This window comes from Rhinolophus sinicus, chromosome 4 (assembly GCF_057876585.1).
Source record: "Rhinolophus sinicus isolate RSI-liver-muscle chromosome 4, RSI-T2T, whole genome shotgun sequence".
Lineage (NCBI taxonomy): Eukaryota > Metazoa > Chordata > Mammalia > Chiroptera > Rhinolophidae > Rhinolophus > Rhinolophus sinicus.
In genome coordinates, this window is record NC_142504.1 from 29,599,455 (window position 1) to 29,620,571 (window position 21,117).

General features: G+C 38.1%; 1 protein-coding gene across 2 annotated transcripts; it reads left to right on the forward strand.

Annotated features, from left to right (window-relative positions):
* Window positions 1-857: 857 nt before the first annotated feature.
* Window positions 858-19,164, forward strand: ASNS (asparagine synthetase (glutamine-hydrolyzing)). Of its 2 annotated transcripts, none has more exons than XM_019729769.3 (12): window positions 858-1,012; window positions 4,321-4,592; window positions 7,859-8,096; window positions 12,431-12,616; window positions 12,872-12,973; window positions 13,429-13,556; window positions 14,636-14,762; window positions 16,183-16,289; window positions 16,769-16,869; window positions 17,970-18,051; window positions 18,137-18,292; window positions 18,812-19,164. In XM_019729769.3, the coding sequence occupies exons 2-12, from the start codon at window positions 4,344-4,346 to the stop codon at window positions 19,019-19,021; spliced, it is 1,686 nt and encodes a 561-aa protein (XP_019585328.1). In that variant the 5' UTR covers window positions 858-1,012; window positions 4,321-4,343; the 3' UTR covers window positions 19,022-19,164. The 2 variants fall into 2 exon arrangements, with proteins under 2 accessions (XP_019585328.1, XP_074196864.1); XM_074340763.2 differs by lacking the exon at window positions 858-1,012 and adding an exon at window positions 1,039-1,150.
* The last annotated feature ends 1,953 nt before the right edge of the window (window positions 19,165-21,117 follow it).

Consider the following 21,117-nt stretch of genomic DNA (forward strand, 5'->3'; position numbering starts at 1 on the left):
CACGTGGAAGATATCCAGCACAACGAACCACATTAGGAAACATCTCAAGTATCTGTCTTCCAGTACATAGAGGTAAAGGAAATGAATCATACAGATTATGATTCAGTTCTTTATGATGTGATTCAAACGGTGTATGTTTGGCTAAATCCCTTAACTTCTCTGAGTCTTACCTTTACATTTGTAAAATGTGGATAGAAGACTTACTTTTCAAGGTTCTCAGGTTTAAAAGATATACGCAGATGAGCATGTAGTAAAGTCGGCTTGATGCTGAAAACTTTACGTCAATAAAGAACCTCAAAACATAGTCATCTATCATCTTTGTTCTTGCCTGTCAACTACTAAGTGCTCACTGCATGCTCTGCGGAATTTATATTCTTGGCAATTTTTGAACTAGTTAGGAATATACTGTACAGGGATATCAAACCTGTATTCTACAAGCATTGACTGTAGTCTGATCTTAGTGTGTCTTGCACGTGTAATTTTACTATTTCTCAATTTATTTTGGTGCTGAGGTGACAAAATACAAATCTATATAAGTGTTATAAAGTCATAGTACTTTTTTTTTAAATCATGGTGGTATACTTTCTCTATCTTCAGAGGGGATACTGCAATCAATTTGGTGATGATTTCCCTGAGAACAAAGTACAGAAGACCCCCCAATTGTCCGAACTGCAGATAAGCTAACCATTGGTGTCAATGCAGCATTTGGCCTGACTTCTGGGGCTATTCTTCAGCAAGAGCCCTAACGCTTTAACCAGCTGGAAGCAGAGCAGATCCTCCTTGCTCCACCTTCTCCCTCGCTTCCCGCCCTGTCCCACCCCGTCCCGCTGGGCCACTCCACGCCCCTGCGCCCGCTGGTTGGTCCTCGTCTGCATGATGAAACTTCCCGCACGCATTACAGGAGCTAGGCGGGTATAAAATGAGAGGAGGCGCCCCGCGCGCCCCGCCCTCCTGCAGTCCAGCCCGGCTCCGCGCCACCCGCTCCCGGCTCACCCGATCCGCTCGTGCCCAGGTAAACCGGGCCGCGGCTCCTAGCGGAGCGCCCTCTCCGCGTGCTTCGGGGCTGCCCCGGGAGGGGGAGGAGGGTGCGCTGCCCACTGTGGGGCAGATGCGGATCCCCGCTCTTGCAGATGCTGTGGCTCCTGCCGGGGTAAGGGGCGGGGCCAATTGTCGTGCATCAGGGAGCCAGCTTGAGAAGACCTCAGTGCGGTCCCGGGAGGGAGGGATCGGGAACCGAAGAGGCCGCTTCGGAGAAAAGGCGGCGGTGGCCTACGTTGGCCCCTGTAAATTGTATTACTTTTTATTATGTTGTGTCGAAGCCTGTGGAAATTTTCGCTATCCCGAGGCCTTGCGTTGGACGGGCAGGAGGGTGCACGTGGCCAGGGTGCAGGTGGGATTCCTGGGGCGACTCAGTAGCTTGGTCTTGGTCCAGGAGGGAGGGTCTCCCGGGTTGTGGGTCTCAGCCTCAGGGTCGGTACTTACTCCCTCACCTCTGGTTTCCCCCTTCCCCACCTTTAGCTAGACACCCCCACCCCCACCTTCCTTTATAGATAGCAAGACTAGTGACTTGCTGAGCAAACTCTGTCAAAAGAGGTATGTTGAGGGCGACAGGCGGTGTGGACAGAAAAAGTCAAAAGAACTGGGACACCATTTCTCAGTGGATATTTGTTCTACAGGGCTCGCTTCAGATTAGTGTTACTGTTTTGAATAAAGCTCCAGTTTTCGGCCCCTGGGGCCTACATTATTTCTTTACTGTCTGTTGCCCTGGGTGCTTGATTAATAATTTTAAAGCACCAAGAACTTTTTTTTCATTGATTGATCGCATTGCAGTAAGGTTAATTAGAAGTAACTTGAGTCTTGAACCAGACTGTTGCTGAGATATTAATGTAAAAATAAAGTGATATGAAGTTTAACTAGTTGGTAAGTAGAATAGAAACTAAACGCACTGAAACAACACTGTCCAATTCTGTAGTGGCTAGCCACATGTGACTATTGAGAACTTGACATGCTGGCTAGTATGATGTGAGATGTGCTATAAGTGTAAAATATACCACATGTTGATGATTTAATAGAGAAAAGCAATGTAAAATATTTTGTCAATAATTTTTCAGACTGATCACATGTTGAAATGATACTGTTTTTGGTACATTGTGCTAAAATATATTTTACATTAATTTCACCTTTTTTCTCTTTTTTAATGGGGCTAGTATATTAAAATTAAAAATGTGGCTCACATGTCTCTTGGACAGCCCTGCTCTAGACATTTATGAGGAAATAGGGGAAATTACTGGGAACAAGTAGCAGCAGTAGGAAAAAAATCATTGCAAGTAGGACCTTTGCCTTCCGATAAGACTAACTCCAATAAAAATCCTAGGTGATGGTTTTAATTTGCTATTTTGTGCCAGAGAAATTAAGTGTGCTTCACAAACTATTTTCCTCCACTCCCTCTCCACTGTAGTGGTTAATGTTATCTTTAGTGTGCTTAATGGGATTCACTAAGTAACACCAGGAAGACAGGTAAATGGTTCGCTAATGGCCTCAGGAGGTTTTCAAAGCACTTACCCAGCCTGATTTTATTTAGTATGTAAGTTTCAGGTATGCATTGGAATTTGACATCGATATACACTACAAAGTGATCATCCCCAAAGTCTAGTTACTATCCATCCCCATATAATTGACCCCCTTCACCCCTTCCCCTCTGGTAACCACTGAGCTGTTCTCTATATCTGTGAGTTTGTTTTTGTTTTATTTCATTTGTTCATTTTTTTAAAATTCTTGTTTTGGTTTTTAGATTCCACATGTAAGTGAAATCATATAGTATTTGTCTTCCTCCTTCTGACTTACTTTACTTGGCATTGTACCCTCAAGGTCCACCTATGTTGTTGCAAATGGCAAGATTTCATTCTTTTCTATGGCTGAGTAGTATTCCATTATACTATATAGAGTCAACGGTAGATAGATGGTTTATCAATAGTTATCTCACTTAAATCTTAGTGAACTTTCCCACTAAAACTTAAAGTAAATATCTCATAGATTATTTGGCCAAGTGTATGGAAGGGACTGCATAGGACATGTGATAATTTATTCCCAAGTTGCTTGAGTTAATACTTTTTTTTAATACAATTTTCTGTTAATTTGATCTGGTCTCATTGAAAGGCCAAATAAAGCTTTGGTTCATTTAGATACAAATGAAATGCCCTCAGAGGATTTGCTCAAAGTAATTGATACAATTTTTATATATATTTTTTCTTTATAGTTTTTGTCCCAAATTATCTAGGCATTTGCTGCAAATTTTCATTTTTAAAAAAACCAAAATCATTTCCAAATTAACAGATATTTTGGTGAAATAACTGTTTTGAGCTTGCAGCATCCAAATAAAATAACCCTTTAGTTCACATTGAAATTTTGAAATTGCGAAGTAGTTAACATTTGTAGGAATTATTTGTCTGCTTCTTCGCCTGAAAGGTTGAACCCAGTAGTTTTTCAGAGATGTTGTCACTGTCTCTGTCCCACTTACTTTGCTTTCTTATTGACCAAGGAAGCTTTGAAACAAAAATATTTGAGAACATTTTTATTCTTCGGACGTTTTTGATGATAGTCATTTTGTATCTCTGTCAATGTAATTTTTGTTGTTGTTGTTATAAAGCCAGGATATCTGCTTTCTTTTTCTCCAGAATTTATTTTATCACATTTGAATAAATCACTTGGGTAAGCTAGAAGTCGTGAAATGCTTAGAAGAGCTGTATATCTTAATATTATACTTCAGCAGTATGTATGATCTTTTATTCTACCCACTGTATTCTATGGGCAGTTTGTACAGGTAAACGGAGGACATTAATTGTCAGGGACACTTAAGAGGAAACTGTAGTAATCTGGAAAGTATCTTGGATTTTTGAGGGTTTTTGAGATTCTGGGTGGGAGAAGGTGGGGCTGCAGTCTCACATGGTTGGAGCCAGCCTACATGTGTATATGTATCTTGGAAGTAAATCTAGGATGCACAACAGAATGTGGCCTGAACACTGTCAGCTCTAGCTGACCAAATCCTAAAGTGACCTAGGTGAGACAGATGCAGATGCAGGCTTTGGATGCTAAACTCCTATAGCTGGCTGCATGTAAAGGTCATCCCTCTTTTCTGAATACTTGGGAGTCAATTGAATTATTCTTAACCCGTGTGCCTGCCAACCTAATGGGAAATTGCTATAGATAAGATAATTTGTATTTCAGTCTTTGAAGTGGTTTATGCAAGTTTTTGGAACCAAGATTTAATACAGACTTGGATTGGATGCTGAATATTTATTTGGTCTGCTTTTCTCTCTCTAGAAAGGCCGTAGTTCCGCTGAACCATGTGTGGCATTTGGGCCCTCTTTGGCAGTGACGACTGTCTTTCTGTTCAGTGTCTGAGTGCTATGAAGATTGCACACAGGGGTCCAGATGCGTTCCGTTTTGAGAATGTCAATGGATACACCAACTGCTGCTTTGGATTCCACCGGTTGGCGGTGGTGGACCCACTGTTTGGAATGCAGCCAATTCGAGTGAAGAAATATCCTTATTTGTGGCTCTGTTACAATGGTGAAATCTACAACCACCAAAAGGTAAAGAAAATGCAATCAGAAGATATCTGATGTGATTAAACCTCACAGCTCATTGATTATAATAATTTTGTATAGTTTATATAATGCTTTTTACGTTTCAAAAAGCACTTTCCGTGTTCATTATCTCATTTGTTCTAGTTATATAGATAAGGCACTGATGCGCAAAGAGGTGAAGTGACTTGGTCACAAAAAAAACCAAGTAAATGGGGATGGCAATTCAGGTTCTTTAATGCTTAAGAATGTTTTCTTTTTTCTTATTATGAATTTGAATATTAATTAGGACTTGTGTTAGGCTCTGTGTTAGGTTCTGGGGATATAATAGTAAATATGAAGGTAGGTCTGCACTCTAAAGGAGCTCATTCTATTAGGGAGCAGACCAAAACTAAAACATTGTATGTGTAATAGGCATTCTGAAAACACGACTATGGAACTGATGGATATGGGCGATCCAGTTTTAGGAAAGGTGGTTCAGAGAAGGCTGCTTGAGAAATTGACACTTGAGCTAAGATGCAGTGGACGAGGGTCAGCTAGCAGGGCTGGGAAGGGCATTTCATGTAGAGGGAATAGGAAGTGGTACATGTGAATCATTAACCAATAAATTATCTGCAAGGTTTAGGCCAGAGTGACAATGACGTGGTGGTGGAAGATCGATTTGGGAAGCTGTTGCTTGCTTTGGATGCTTTAGGGTCATTTATCCTTCAGGTACTTCAATGCCCAGAAGGGTCAGCAGAAGACTGTTTCCAAATTCTACCTGCTACTGACAGATCATCCCTGATAGTCTCTCAGAGTAGGTAGCAGCAACCAGGAGGCAGGTGGCTTTATAGTCACGGGAGGCAGCCACAGCCCATTTTTGGACAGTTCTGTGAGTGCATATAGACAGAAAGTTTACAGATTTATAAAAGTGAGTGAGATTGTGGAGCATGTTTCATAGGTCATACATGTACAAACACATAGACTTTTTGAAACTTAAAAACATGTTTTAAAATGTTTAAACTTATCTAGGGCGTCCACCTGGTTTTGTTTATGTGAACCTCTACTCTATCTGTTGTCAGCCAAAAGTCATAAGTACAAACAAAGAGAAGCACAGCGAGGACTTTTCATCTCAGTTTGCCAATGGTGAGGGAGAGCCCGAGTTCAGGCATAACTTAATCAAACCCTTTCATTATGCAAGCGGTGATAGTGATGGACTCTTTGCTGTTTCTTTTTTTATTTTATTTTTATTTATTTATTTTAATTAAAATTTTTTTGGGTGACAATAGTTAGTAAAATTACATAGGTTTCAGATGTACAATTCTGTAATAACATCATCTATAGCTCATATTGTGTGTTCACCACCCAGAGTCAGTTCTCCTTCCATCACCATATATTTGACCCCCTTTACCTTCTTCTACTATCCCCCACCCCCTTACCCTCTGGTAACCACTAAACTATTGTCTGTGTCTATGAGTTTTTGTTTCTTCATTTGTTTGTCTTGTTCCTTTGTTATTTTCAGTTTTATATCCCACAAATCAGTGAAATCTTATGGTCCTCGACTTTTTCTGTTTATTTCTCTTAGCATAATAATCTCAAGATCCATCTATGTTGTTGCAAATGGCACTGTTTCATCTTTTCTTATGGCAAAGTAGTATCCCTTTGTGTATATGTACCACATCTTTATCCAATCATCTACTGGAGGATACTTTGGTTGTTTCCATGTCTTGGCCACCATAAATAAAGCTGCAGTGAACATTGGAGCACATATATCTTTATGGATAAACGTTTTCAGTTTTTTGGGGGTACATACCCAGGAGACAGATTGCTGGGTCATATGGTAATTGTAGTTTTAATTTTTTGAGGAACCTCCATGCTGCCTTCCATAGCCGTTGCACCAATCTACATTCCCACCAACAGTGTATAAGGGTTCCTTTTTCTCCACAGCCTCTCCAAAACTTATTATTACCGTATCTCCCTGAAAATAAGTCACAGCTGGGCGATCAGCTCTAATGCGTCTTTTGGAGCAAAAATTAATGTGAGGCTTGGTCTGATATTATATAAGACCTGGTCTTGAATTAAAATAAGACTGGGTCTTATATTAATTTTTGCTTCAAAAGACGCATTAGAGCTGATGGTCTAGTTACGTCTTATTTTTGGGGAAACACGGTATTATTAGTCTTGTTAATAGTAGCCATTCTAACCAGGTGAGGTGATGTCTCATTGTGGTTTTTATTTGCATTTCTCTGATGATTAGTGATGTTGAGCATCTTTTCATATGTCTATTGGCCATTTGTATGTCCTCTTTGGAGAAATGTCTATTCAGGTCCTCTGCCCATTTTTTAATTGGGTTTTTTTTTTTTTTTTTTTTTTGTAGTTGAGTTGTATGAATTCCTTATATATTTTTGATATTAGCCCTTTATTGGAGGCGTTGTTTGCAAAAATCTTCTCCCATTTAGTTGGTTGCCTCTTTATTTTGTCAATGGTTTCTTTTGCTATGCAGAAGCTTTTTAGTTTGTTTGCTCTTTGCTGTTTCTTTGGGGTATGTGGACTAACCTCCACTGTCATTTTGTCTGTCAGTGAGAAGTAGCTTTAATTCCACTGCAGTGGTGGAAGGACTCGATGTTGTCGTCCTCCCTAGGACCAGCAGCTTTGTTTTGGACCATGTGTTTCTGTTATTGTGATGGAGTTATTTATTTGTCAGGGAATAATGCCAAAGATGTTTGTCATTTTGCTTTCTGTTTTCTTAAGTAGATCTTTGAGGCTGAACTGGAAGAACTTCAGCTGATACTACTATTTTCCCAAACCAAAATTTCACAGTAGCGGAAAACACATTTTTAGTATCATGGCAACTACGCAACCTATTTGTTTAACTTACATATACCTGGGGGGGAAATGTATACACATTTTTTAAGAGCTGTTATCTCTTAAATGTGTATACATTTTTTTGGCACCCTCTGGGTATGTAAATATATTTGTATTACATACACGGTATGTATATAACATGCATTCACATCCCTCCACACGTTGCTGCTCTGGTACATTGTCTCTGCATTCTGTTTATCAGAATGCAAGTAAAATTTTCACAGGTTTAGCCTTTTTGTTTTAAATAATTTGTAGGATTATGAGTTCAAACAAGCTATATTTTTATAATGCTGTGATTTGTCTAAATCACTAAAATGCATGAAATGATAACTGAGGACAGAAATATAGACGTCACTTTGCAATAAAAAATTATTGGGGAATGCACAAGGGCTCTAAAGTGTTTGTTTGTTTTTTGTTATTGCTTCCTTAAGCTGCGAAGCCATTTTGAATTTGAATATCAGACCAAAGTGGATGGTGAGATAATCCTTCATCTCTATGACAAAGGAGGAATTGAGCAAACAGTTTGTATGTTGGATGGGGTATTTGCATTTATTTTACTGGATACAGCCAATAAGAAAGTATTCCTGGGCAGAGATACCTATGGAGTCAGACCTTTGTTTAAAGCTATGACAGAAGATGGATTTTTGGCCGTGTGTTCAGAAGCTAAAGGTAATGTTAGAACTTTTCTATAGATTTCCGTTATTATCCTGCTTTCTCTTATTATTATTGTCCTGATTTTGTGTTTTCTTCTAGGTCAAATCCCATAGGGGGCAATCCAAAATTTTACAATTGACTATGTAAGTCATGGACCCGCTGAGCTTTGTGTTTTTTTAAACCAAGGAGTTAGACTCTCCTTTTTAGCACTTAAATTCTGTAATCCTTGAAGGATAAATCTATAGTAAACTCATTTATTTTTTGTTGTGTTGATATGTTTTGCATCTGGGTTGATCTCGTACGAATTGGCAAGTTTTCCTATGTCATATTGTAATGTTAGGGTTGGCCTTGCAGTTATTGCTCTGTGGTACCATGCCATAGCTATAGCAAATACTTATTTAGCATTTTAAAAACAGCTTTATTGATACATAATTCACATACTATAATTCATCCATTTAAAGTATACAATTCAGTGGTTTTTAGTATGTTCACATATCTGCAACCAAAGCTTTTGCCAATTTTAGAAAGTTTTTTATCACCTCAAAAAGAAACCCTATACCCTTTAGCTATCACTCCTAATCCCTCTATATCCATCAACCATTAAACCTCTATGTGGATTTTCCTATTCAGGACATTTCCTATGAATAGAATCATATATGTGGTCTTTTGTGACTGGCTTCTTTCACTTGGCATGCTTTCAAGGTTTGTCTATCCTGTAGCATGTATCATTACTTACTTTGTTTTCACTTTTTATGGCCGAAAGATACTCCATTATATGGATATACCCCATTTTGTTTATCCATTTGTCAGTTGATGGACATTTGGGTTGTTTCTCCCTTTTGGCTATTGTGAATAGTGCTGCTATAAACATTTACACACAAGTTTTTGTGTGGGCATATGTTTTCATTTCTCTTGGGCGTATACCTCAGGGTGGACTTGCTGGGTCATATGGTAACTCTGTTTAATTGTTTGAGAAACTGCCAGGCTGTTTTCCAAAGTGGCTGCACCATTTTATATTCCTACCAGCAGTATATGACAGTTTTGGTTTCTCCACATCCTCACAAATATTATTTGTCTGATTGTTTTGTTCTAGCCTTCCTAGTATTATACATGTGAAGCAGTATTTCATTGTACTTCTGATTTGCATTTCCCTGTGGATAATGATGTCAAACATCGTTTCTTATGTGTGTGCCATTAGTACATTTTCCTGGGAGAAATGTCTATTTAGTTCCTTTGCCCTTTTTTTTCCCCTGCTGAGGATCATTTAATTCTTTAATATTTTTTAAAAATGAATGGACTGCATTTAGAGCAGTTTTAGGTTTCAGAAAAACTGAACAGAAAGTACAGAGTTCCCATATGTTCCTTTCATTATATTCAACCAGGTTGTAGAATACATGATCAATATGCAAAAATCAATTGTATTTGGTTAATACACTTGCAGTGAACACTATACATCTAAAAATGAAATTAAGAAAGCAATTTCATTCACAATAGCATCAGAAAGAAAAAATACTTAGAAATAAGTTTAGCAAAAGAAGTGCAGAACTTGTACTGTGATACTATAAAACATTGTTGCAAGAAATGAGAGAAGATTTAAATAAATAGAAAAACATCACATGATCATGAATTGAAAACGTAACATTATTAAGATGACAGTATTCCCCAAATTGATCTTCACATTAATGTGACCTCTATCAGAATCCCAAATGACCTCGTTGTAGAAATTGACAAACTGACATGTGGAAGTACAGGGACCCAGGATAGCCAAAACAATCTTGGAAAAAAAAGAACAACGAAGGAAGACTCACACTTCCTGACTTCAAGATTTACTATAAAACAAGGGTGAGCAGGACTGTATAATAGTGGCACAAGGATAGACATACAGACCAGTAGAATAGAATTGAGGGTTCAGAAAGGAACCCATACATCTGGAGTCAGTTGATTTTCAACAAGTACCAAGACCATTCAATGGGGAAAGAATAACCTATTCAACAAGTCATGCTGGGACAACTGGACATACACATTCAAATAAATGAAGTTGGCCCTTTTCCTCACAAAAATCAAAATTGATCAAAGACCCAAATATAAGGACTAAAACTGTAAAATTCTTAAATGAAAACATAGAGGTAAATCTTCATGATATTGGATTTAACAAAGATTTCTTAAGTATTACACCAAAACCACATGCAACAACAAAAACACATAAATTGGACTTCATCCAAATTAAACTTTTTTGTACATCAAAGGACACCATCAACAAAATGCAAACACAGTCCACAGAATGGAAAGAAAATACTTAAACTAATCATATTCAGCACTTTTTCACAGTAAACTTGAGGAAGACATTCATCTTTTATCTTCCCTAGACAGCAATAACATTCTAAAATCTGGTCTAACTGCCTACTTCATTTTGCTTTAGTCCTTAAATCCTTTCTCACTTAGTTTTTAAGATGTAACATTGGCTGAAGCAAGGATAATGAGATCAATAAAAGGGTCCTTAGGACACTAGTGGGGACTAAGAGATATCTGAATTGGTCTATTTTCAGGCATTTCTAGTGTGGTCAAATGGCATGGAACAGGTATGTATGTTTAGTATGATTAGGGAAGCCCAGCAAAGAGAACACAAGGGAAAAGCAGACTCCTTACTTCCACTGTCTCCCTTAGGCCTGATAACTTAATACGGAATTCTAATGTTACATTCAATTTACCCTTTGAAATGTCTTGACTTATTTTTTACATCCTCTTAACACTGTCCTTTTCCAGACTGAATGATCTCATCTAGAGAATTGTAACAGGTTTTTGTTTTTGTTTTTTAAGAAAAAAACATGAGATATAACTCACATACCACACAGTTACCCTTTTCAAGTATACAGGTCAGTGGTTTTAGTATATTCACAAATTTGTGTGACCATCACCACTTTTATTTTCAGAACATTTCCATCACCCCCAAAAGAAATCTCACATCTATCATTCCTCTTGCCACCCACCACCTCAGCCCCTAGCAACTGCTAATTTCCTTTTTGTCTCTGGAGTTTTATATTCTGGACATTTCAAGTTCATGTTCAAGTTTATCCATGTTGTAGCATGTATCAGTACTTCTTAATTTCTTATAACAGGATAATATTCCATTGTATGGATGTATCCCATTTTGTTTATCATTCATCAGTTGGCCATTTGGGTTGTTTCCATTTTTTGGCTGTGAGTTACTGTGAATACTCATGCACAAGCTTTGTATGAAATACATGCTTTCAGTTTTGTGGCATATGTGAGTATACCCCAGAAACAGACTTGCTGGATCATACGGGAACTCTATGTGACTTTTGGGGAATTGTCAAACTGTTTTTCCAGTGCCTGCACTATTTGACATTTCTACCAGCAATTTATGAAGGTTCCAGTTTCTGTCAACACTTGTGATTTTCTGTCTTTTATTATTACTATTATGTTGGCCATTCTGGTGGTTGAGAAGTGGTACCGCATTGTGGTTGTGATTTGTATTTCCTGCTTTTAGAATAACCTATCGAAAACTCATCTGATCATACTATTCTCTGCTTAAAACCTTTTAATTCCTCTTTATCCCCTACAGGAGTTGTGTGGCTCTCTTAAGCTCTGCTAGCTAGTGATGGGATTTGGTCTTATCTAGTCTTTGAAGTCAGTGCTACACAGTAGACTCCTGGGTTAACAAACTCAAATTATAAATCATATTATTCTGTGTAGAGAAGCTGTTCCTGTTTATTTCCAAGATCTTAGTGATGTCAGATTGGCTACTCCCTGTGAGAACTTGCTGAAGAAATTTAGGTTATACTGTTTAACTCACACACCATGTATAATAATTTGTTAAGGGATAAATGCCTAACTTCTTAATATCTGACTTTAAAGTGCCAAGTAGTAAATCATTTTGCTTGTGAAAGGGCTGGGAGCCACGGCTGTTTCCTTAAAATACCTTAGTGATGACGAAGCAATGACTGCCAGCAGATCATAAAATTAACAGTTCAAGTCCATCTCTTTGGTTAATAAACGTATCTTGTTTTTCTTTTTGTAGCTGGTTTTATTATAGAAAATAGATTTTCTTGATCAGAAATTCCAACTAGGAAGAAGAAATTGAACACTGGAGATTTTCCTATCACTTTGTATTACTAGAAATCTATACTTTTGCTGTATATTATTACCTCTGTAGTAAGTAAATAGTAGGGTTAAGTGATTAATTTTTCCCCCATTTTGCTGATATGATGGACATGTATTAAAAAGAGACAATAAATAGGAATTTAAAGAATATTAACTAATCAGGAAAGGTTACTGTGAAGTGCTATCCTAATTTGAATGCTCGTAAAGTTATTTTTTTGGATTTGTAGGTCTTATTAACTTGAAGCACTCCACAGCTCCTTTTTTAAAAGTGGAGCCCTTTCTCCCTGGACACTATGAAGTTTTGGATTTAAAGCCAAACGGCAAAGTTGCATCGGTGGAAATGGTTAAATATCATCACTGCAGAGACGAGCCTCTGCATGCCACCTATGACAGTGTGGAGAAACTGTTTCCAGGTGAGAAAGCAAATGCCCACCCACCTACTCCCCACCTGTTTCTCCCAAAGGAAAATTATACTCTCTCATCACTGGAAGAAGGTAAGTATGAAGATCTAGTACCTATTGAATTTGGAGGTCACACATTGGGATCTGGCAAGCGCCACTGTTGAACAAATGCCATTATGACAGACATAGGTGACTGTGGACCTCATTTCAATAAATAACTCAGTCGAGCTTTTCTGGAGCTGTTTCATTTACTTTATATGTTAATAGGTTTTGAGCTAGAAACTGTGAAGAGCAACCTCCGGATGCTTTTTGACAATGCCATTAAGAAACGTTTGATGACAGACAGAAGGATTGGCTGCCTTTTATCAGGTGAAGTCTGTTACAAAGCCTAATTCTATTTAGTTCGTATTTGTTTAAGTTCAATGATGTGTAGCTATCCCTGAGGTTTTGACTATAAAGTATGTACTCTGTGATTTAATCTTTCTTCAGTTACTGGATGAAAAAGTTTTCTGTAAGCTGCATTTAGTATTTACGGTAATGTAGCAATGTAAAGTTACACTGTAATTATATTATTGGTTTGAGTGAGTTAGGAAACATTCTTTAGAATTATGTTTAAGAGATTTTTAACCAATTCAAATACTGTTACCATTATCACAGGTTATATGTTAGATTTTTCTCTTTATTGAAGTTGATTTTCAGTTTATAAAACTTGGGGATTTTAAATGGTAAAATTCTAATCTTGGTGCTATGTAATAGGAATGTAAGTCATCTGTCCCCCTCTTACGCAAGGCACGTGACCAGTGTACTTCATGTCTTGCTCGCAGGGGGCTTGGATTCCAGTTTGGTTGCTGCCACCCTGATGAAGCAGCTCAAAGAGGCCCAAGTGCAGTACCCTTTCCAGACATTTGCGATTGGCATGGAAGACAGTCCTGATTTACTGGCTGCTAGAAAGGTAAGACGCTGTCTCTGCCCATAGTTAAGACAGACTTACTGTTAGAATGAAAATCAAGTCAATAATTGAAGATTCTGCTCTTCTGCTGCTGTATTGATTCAAGTAATTATTTTAAATTAAAGATATTAAAATAGAATAAAATGCCTGCTGAATATCAACTATGTTGTACACTGTATTCTGAGTGCTTTTATCCACCGTGGCCCATGCAATTCTCACAAAAGCCCTATGATAATTCTGTCCTTTTGAAAGTCAGAGCCTGGTATAGTGGTTAAGACAGCAGGCTTTGGAGCCTGACTACTGCTGTCAAATCCTAGTTCCATAATGCAATTCCTCACTTATGTAATGGGAGGAATAGTATTTACTATGCAATAGTTTTGAGGTAAAAAAATGTATAATTCATGTACAATGCATAATCTAGAACCCAGCATATAGTAAATATTTAGTGACTGTTAGCTGTTACTGCTTTTATAAAATAAAGCACTATGTCTAGGACTGGGCATAGGGGACCTGGTACATACTCACTACGCAGGATACTTTGTTCTTACTCTGGAAAAACTTACATAGAAGGGATGAGAAAGAGCTAGAGAGCAGTCCCAAAATAAGTTGATTAATGCTGAAAGAATCCAAAATAACCAAAGAAAATGGGGGTGAAGAGCACTTCATTTAGGAATAGCATCCTGGATATAAAATTAGGCATTGCCAAAGAAAAGCAGGGTTAGAGCAGGACCAGGTTGGACTAGAGAGACGAGGCGTATTAGGTCAAATAGGTGTGTGTTTGGGGGGGCGGGGGGGGGGCGGGGCGTGGCATGCTAATTGGAAGCCTCGTGATAGGTTGGAGTGGACGGGGCTGATGGGAGTCCTACCCCTTGGTGGCTGAGTGGAGAGTAGAGACGGGGAGGCCAGGGAACCTGACTAGGTGGGGCTTGTATGTGGTGTCCTGGAGAACCATTTCCCCTTATTTTGCCTTGTTTTTCACTGTTGTTAATTCATAATGCATTGGAACTACTGTCATGTTTCATTTTCAAGGGCAGTACTTTTCTTTAAATAACAAGTGTGTGGGTATTTCTTTATATAATCAGGTGGCAAATCATATTGGAAGTGAACACCATGAAGTTCTCTTTAACTCTGAGGAGGGGATTCAGGTTCTGGATGAAGTCATATTTTCCTTGGAAACTTACGACATTACAACAGTGCGTGCGTCTGTAGGTAAGGTATTTTATGATATCAAAAAATATTTGTAATACTGAAAAAGTGTAAGGTTTAAAAAAATATTACCTCAAGCAACAGTTTAAAAAACAATACTCAAGAGTGAGTTCAAATAAAATTCCTGTGTCAGCAATTGTTTAAGACAAGACCATTTAAGAATTCCCTGAATCTCTTTTGAAATGAGAGGAACGATAAATACATAGTTAAACTTCTATTTTTTGGTATCACAATTTGTATTTCTCCAGAAAGTGTATGTATGTATGTATGTATGTATGTATGTGTGTGTGTGTGTATGTATAAATATTTATATATATATATATATATATATATATATATATATATATATATTTTTTTTTTGTTTTGTTTTGTTTTGTTTTTTGTTTTTTGTTTTTTTTCTGTATCCCTTCCCCCAATTTCTCTATATAAGGTTTCTTGGGCTGTATAGGAAAATAGTCTATGTTGTAACTAATTTTCTGTAAAGAATACTCATTTTAGATACATGTTGATAAATATTTCATGGTATAAAATCAGTAGTGTTTATCAATCAGTAATGTTTATTGCCCAGCAAGCAATACTAGTTTTTACCCCGTGGATACATACTGAGATCAGAAGCGTACTCTAAATCAGACTGATCCAATGTTGTTGAGCCTCTAATATGCTACTGGCTTAGAGGCGCCTCTCTTAAGAGACTCAGAATCTGATAGGACTCCATTGCAGGGGTGACAATCACCTCCAAGGGATCAAAAATTGGGGGCAAAAAAATTTTAGGTGTTACAATAGTTTATAGCCCTTCAAAGAGCCACAATACATAAAGAGATATATAGCATATCTGATATTAATATTTCATCAGGGGAGCAATTATGAAAAATATCTAGAAAGTCTCCCTAGGGAGGCAGTAATGAAAAAATGGCTAAGAACCAATACTGGTTCACAGGAATACAAAGCAGGAATCAATGGTCATCTTCTAATAACTTATATAGTATCTTAACTATATGTGGAATTTGGTGGATAAGGGAGTACTAGGAAAAAAGATGAACACAAAACTACCAAAACCCCAGCTCTTATTATTTTTGTATAGTGATACTGGTGTGAAAGGTATGACATTTTTTTAGATATTTGAGTTATTGTTCGGTTTAGCAAAATTTTAACGTGGATGTTCTTGGTCTAAAAGCATTACAATTTTCAAACCTATATATAAAATTGTGGAATGGTTTTGGACTATTTCATTACAAAAGTGTGACTTTTAGATTATGTGTGTGTATACATGGCATTTAGAAAAAAATGTCATTATTTTGTAAACTATATCAATACGGAGTATAGTCTAAGAACAAAATTTGTAGTTGTTTCCAAAAGCCAAATAAAAGCGTTTTTGGTAGAGAGTTATGTTGACCTTAACAATAATTTCTGTCTCGTTTTTAAGGTATGTACTTAATTTCCAAGTACATTCGGAAGAACACAGATAGCGTGGTGATCTTCTCTGGAGAAGGTTCAGATGAACTAACTCAGGGATACATATATTTTCATAAGGTAAGTATTCTCAAATGGAGGGATATTGGTGCTGGGTTAAGAAAAGTATGAATTATTTAACTGTTTTCTGTCACCTGTCTTTTCAGTATAGCAGTTAACATTTTTGAGTATCTTGTGAAGTATATGAAGAAACCTGATAGTGTCAGCTTTGTGTTTCTTCTGAGGAGAAAGAAGTTTTAGTGTCAGATAATCTGTCTTCTTTAAAACTAGTTGAGCAAGAGACTCGTGTTCCTCATGTTTCTTAATCCCCTGTGATATTATGGTTATTGCACAGTGTATCCATTTTTTTTGTTCTTTAGTGTGAGGGAAGACATGTTTTATACAGCATTTACTCCATTCCCTAAACTTTGCTTAGCTTTTTGTCTTACCCACCTTTATCGTTGGAATATGTGTAAGAGTAAGAAATAAAAACTGTTTGATGTATCCAAAGCAAATCTGTGGGTGTATTTGTAACTTTCAGCTATTTGTTTATAAAATAGGCTCCTTCTCCTGAAAAAGCCGGGGAAGAGAGTGAGAGGCTTCTGAAGGAACTCTATTTGTTTGATGTTCTCCGAGCAGATCGAACTACTGCTGCCCATGGGTAACTCAGTGTTTTAAAAAGCGACCATAAAAACAACCTCAAAAAACAAAAAGCTCGAGGGCCAATTTTCTTTTTCTCTTTCCCATCGGCTATATGTTGCAAGATACAACTTTTATAGAGAAAATGAAGCTTGCCTCTTAACTTAGCCCCAAAGGAATCAGGCTAAATTCAAAGTGCTGTTGAGGGAATGGTGAGAAGACTTCTACAGGTTATTTTAGACCAAGTTTCCATCTTTAAAGCATAACGACATACTGCTCACATCTGAGCAACCGAGAGGGAAGCCAGTTACAGCTCTTTTTAATAAGTCTTTTTAAGAGAAGTAACGATTACACACCTCCGTGTAACAAATGTTGACAGCCTGCTATGCCTGTTTGATGCGATTATAAAAACCAGGTTTCCTTGATATCATTTCTGGTTGGCTAAAGATTTTACATTTCAGCGGGTTGTATTGGAGAATTGAAGACTTTTCCTGTACAAGATAAACAATCAACATTAAATGTTTCAGTTGCTTCTGCCAACTCACACTTAAATTGGAAAATAATAAAATACTGGTTGGGGAATGAACTGAATCTGTGATTATGTTCCTTTCTGCTTGTCCTAATCAGACTCACCAGGATTTAGGAAACATGATGTGTCCTGTGATGAGACACTGTGGAACATTGGTTTATACTGAATCTTGAATGTGAATTAGTAATCAGTTGAGTAAAACTTTTTGAATTATTAGTACAGCTTTTAATAGGATGAAATGGTCTCGCCTAGAAAAAACTTTGAGTCGTAAAGGTCAAGGGTAAGGAGAGGATATTCTTAGTGATCAGGTAACTCATGATTCTCTCTCCACTTTTTGATAGGCATTTAGTTGTTCACAGAAGGGAAAGTAAAAATAATTATCCTCAGACGGTTTGTTTCACTCCCTAGATAATGCATATATTGAAGGAAGGTTTTTGTATTCATGCATTAGCATAGGGCACTCAGTTAGGAGGACTGTAAAAATGACAAAATTGTAACATTAGTTAGAGGCTGGTTGAATTGCTAGGAAATGAAGTCAGAATCTAAACTCACAGGCACTAAATACCCATTTTGATTTTCTTTTCCCCTTTAAGCCTGGAATTGAGGGTCCCATTTCTAGATCATCGATTTTGTTCCTATTTCTTGTCTCTGCCACCAGACCTGAGAATTCCCAAGGTAGGTAAATCAACTGAAGATAAAAAAACTTGTCCGTTGGTTATATTTGGAACTTTTACTGATGCTCCTTTTGTTTTCCTGTCAGAATGGGATAGAAAAACATCTCCTGAGAGAGACATTTGAAGACTCCAATCTGTTACCTAAAGAGATTCTCTGGCGACCCAAAGAAGCCTTCAGTGATGGCATAACCTCAGTTAAGAATTCCTGGTTTAGGATATTACAGGACTATATTGAACATCAGGTATAATGTCTTTAAAAACATTTTCTAGAATAGGACAATTTGGATGCAGAGTTATAAATAATCACTGTTCCATTTTGTACTTAGTTTAAATGTTTTGTGTCTGTAGGAGAGCTTTCCTTTTTTATAAGAACTTTATAAGAATTAAGTAGCTTACAGGATAACAAAGTAGCATCTAGTGTTAAAAGAGAGACGACACTTAACCAATCATCGCTGACCTTCATTTAATGCACTTTTGGCACATGCTGGGTGCCAGACATTATTAGGCATAAATGAATAAAACACTCAGAGCCTCCCTGGATTAGAAATGGGCATATGAATGTTCTTTAAAAGTCACTGCAGCTATGTATATTATGGCATTTTAATATATTCTAAGTGATGGGTGATTCAGAGGGTCTCTGGCACAATTTAGAGTCAAGACTTTTCACATCGTTTTGTTTTGTTTTGTGAAGCCAGATTAAATACAAGTATTTCCACGCCTCTTAAAAAACCATTTTGCTTTTATACTCTTTGTTTTTACAGGTTAGTGATGCAATGATGGCGACTGCAGCCGAAAAATTTCCCTTCAATACACCTAAAACTAAAGAAGGCTATTACTACCGTCAAATCTTTGAACGCCATTACCCAGGCCGAGCGGACTGGCTGACCCATTACTGGATGCCCAGGTGGATCAATGCCACCGACCCCTCTGCCCGCACTCTGACTCATTACAAGTCAGCCGCCAAAGCATAGGCACTCTGTAAGCTGTAGAGTGAAAGTAAATGTTTCTTCTTATTGTAAATGGTAGGGGCCTTGGGGGCAGGAAGGGGAGCGTCAAATCTCAACCATGCAGGCTTGCTTGGAGGAGAAAAGAAATAAAAGTCTTAAATCTGAAACATTGATATCACTGTATATATTCATACAGCCCCTTCATTAGAGGGGACTAGAAAACTGAGCAGCTTTTACTATGTCCCAGTAAGGTAGAAAGTGAGGTAGGAAAGTGGGAAATAGTCTGAGTGCGAGAAGTCACAGCACTCTCCTGGCAGGGCAGCTTTAGAGGACTTAGGTCTCAAGCCAGCATGGACTCCTCCCAGTCTTGCCCTCAGCAGAGTGGGCCTTTCCTGCCTTCCCTCTCTCAGTTCCTTCTGTATTCCTAACGCCTGGCTAGGCACACTCTGGAGAAGTTAGTCCTTCGTAAGGTTTCATGACAGCTCTATTTTGCAAGAGAGTAATTGGTATTTCTTTTTCTGTGGAGCCTCTCTGTCTTTGGGAACTATTGTTCTAGGTTGGATCAGCAAACTGTTTCTGCAAAGGGCCAGACAGTAAATATGTTCAGCTTTGCAGACTCTGTCGGAACTGTTCAACTCTGCCATTGGAGTGCAGAAGCAGCCAGCGACGATGTGCAAACAAATGGGCAGGGCCGTGTTCTGTTAACACTGTATAGAAACGGCGGTGGGCTGGATCTGGCCCAGGGGCCATCGTTGGTTGCTTCGTTCTGTTCCAGAGGAACAACCCAAGCCAAGCATTGCTGATAAAAGGATAAAGCATGCTGAGCCTAGTTGGAGAACGAGAAAGTGTTGCCCGAAAATGGGTTCTTGGTGTCACCGCAGGAGAGAATTCGAGGATGCACCGAATACGCCAAACGAGGTGAATTTATTGAAAGAGGATAGTACACTGCCAAGGTGGTGGGAGCAGGCAGACTCGGAATAGAGAAACTACCTTGAAGAACTAAGAGGCTTAGGAATTTATTATTTCTAAAATGAGGATGTGAAATATTCAAGACTTAAGGGTGGTGTTAGTTATATTCCCAGGCGGCTCCTCACTGACCACTCCTTCCCATCCGAAGGAGGGATTTTTGTCATTTGGCTCTTGTAACTCATGATGGCACAGGAGGTGGAGATTCTCCCTGCTCGAAATGCTAATAATATTCTAACCTATTATAATTCGCTAAAGTTCACCTTGAAGGGAAGATGCCGTCCTGGATCTGCTCTTGGCCACCGAAATCTAGTTCTTGTCTGGTGGCTGCTGTTTCTTAAGGATGATCTCATCTCTCCTTTGCCTCCTGCACTTCCTCCTTCTTTCCCCCCCGCCCCCACTGTCCTATTCTTTCTGCCTAAGTTAACAAAAGTATAACAAGGAAACATATGTTGGGGAAGAAAAATTATCCTCTACCCTCATGTTTTTCTGGCTGAACTAATAATTAGATTAACACAAGACAGAAAAACAAAGTTTAATAGCATGTATCCCTCCTATGAAGAAAAACTGAGTAACTTTGCCATAATGGCAGAAGTCATTATTTTAAATAACATTCTCAACTAAAGATATTGGGGGCCGAGAGTCAGTTTTGGGTGGCTACCAGGAAAAGCATAGCAAACAAGAGGAAAATTGTAATGCAGACTTAAATCCTATGTCACTCCATTGATAGTGAAGGCAGGCCTGGTACAGTGAGGGAGACACCCTTACAAATAGAGCTTTCCCTTACAAATGTAAATGCCCTGTTACAAAGGGTAACTTCTTGGTTTTCAGAGCTTCTCCCATGTCTGCTGTTGCTTAAAATTAACCAGCCTAAAATAATGTCTCCGAAGAGACATCTTTTGGGGTAGCAAACTTTGTTCCCCTTCACATTCAAAGGACAGGTAGAAGATTCTCATTTGAATGCTCATTGGTTATTTAGGGACAATATTTTGAAACAAAGATGAATTTAGTCACTAGAAACTTTGGAGGAGATAACTGCTAGCACACAGGTCAATATAAATGCTTGATGGCCATGAAAAAAAAAATGCTTAATGGGAAGAGCGAGTAAGCCAGGAATTTTAGCTGGTAAATTAGAAGGTGAGGACTATTTGAGG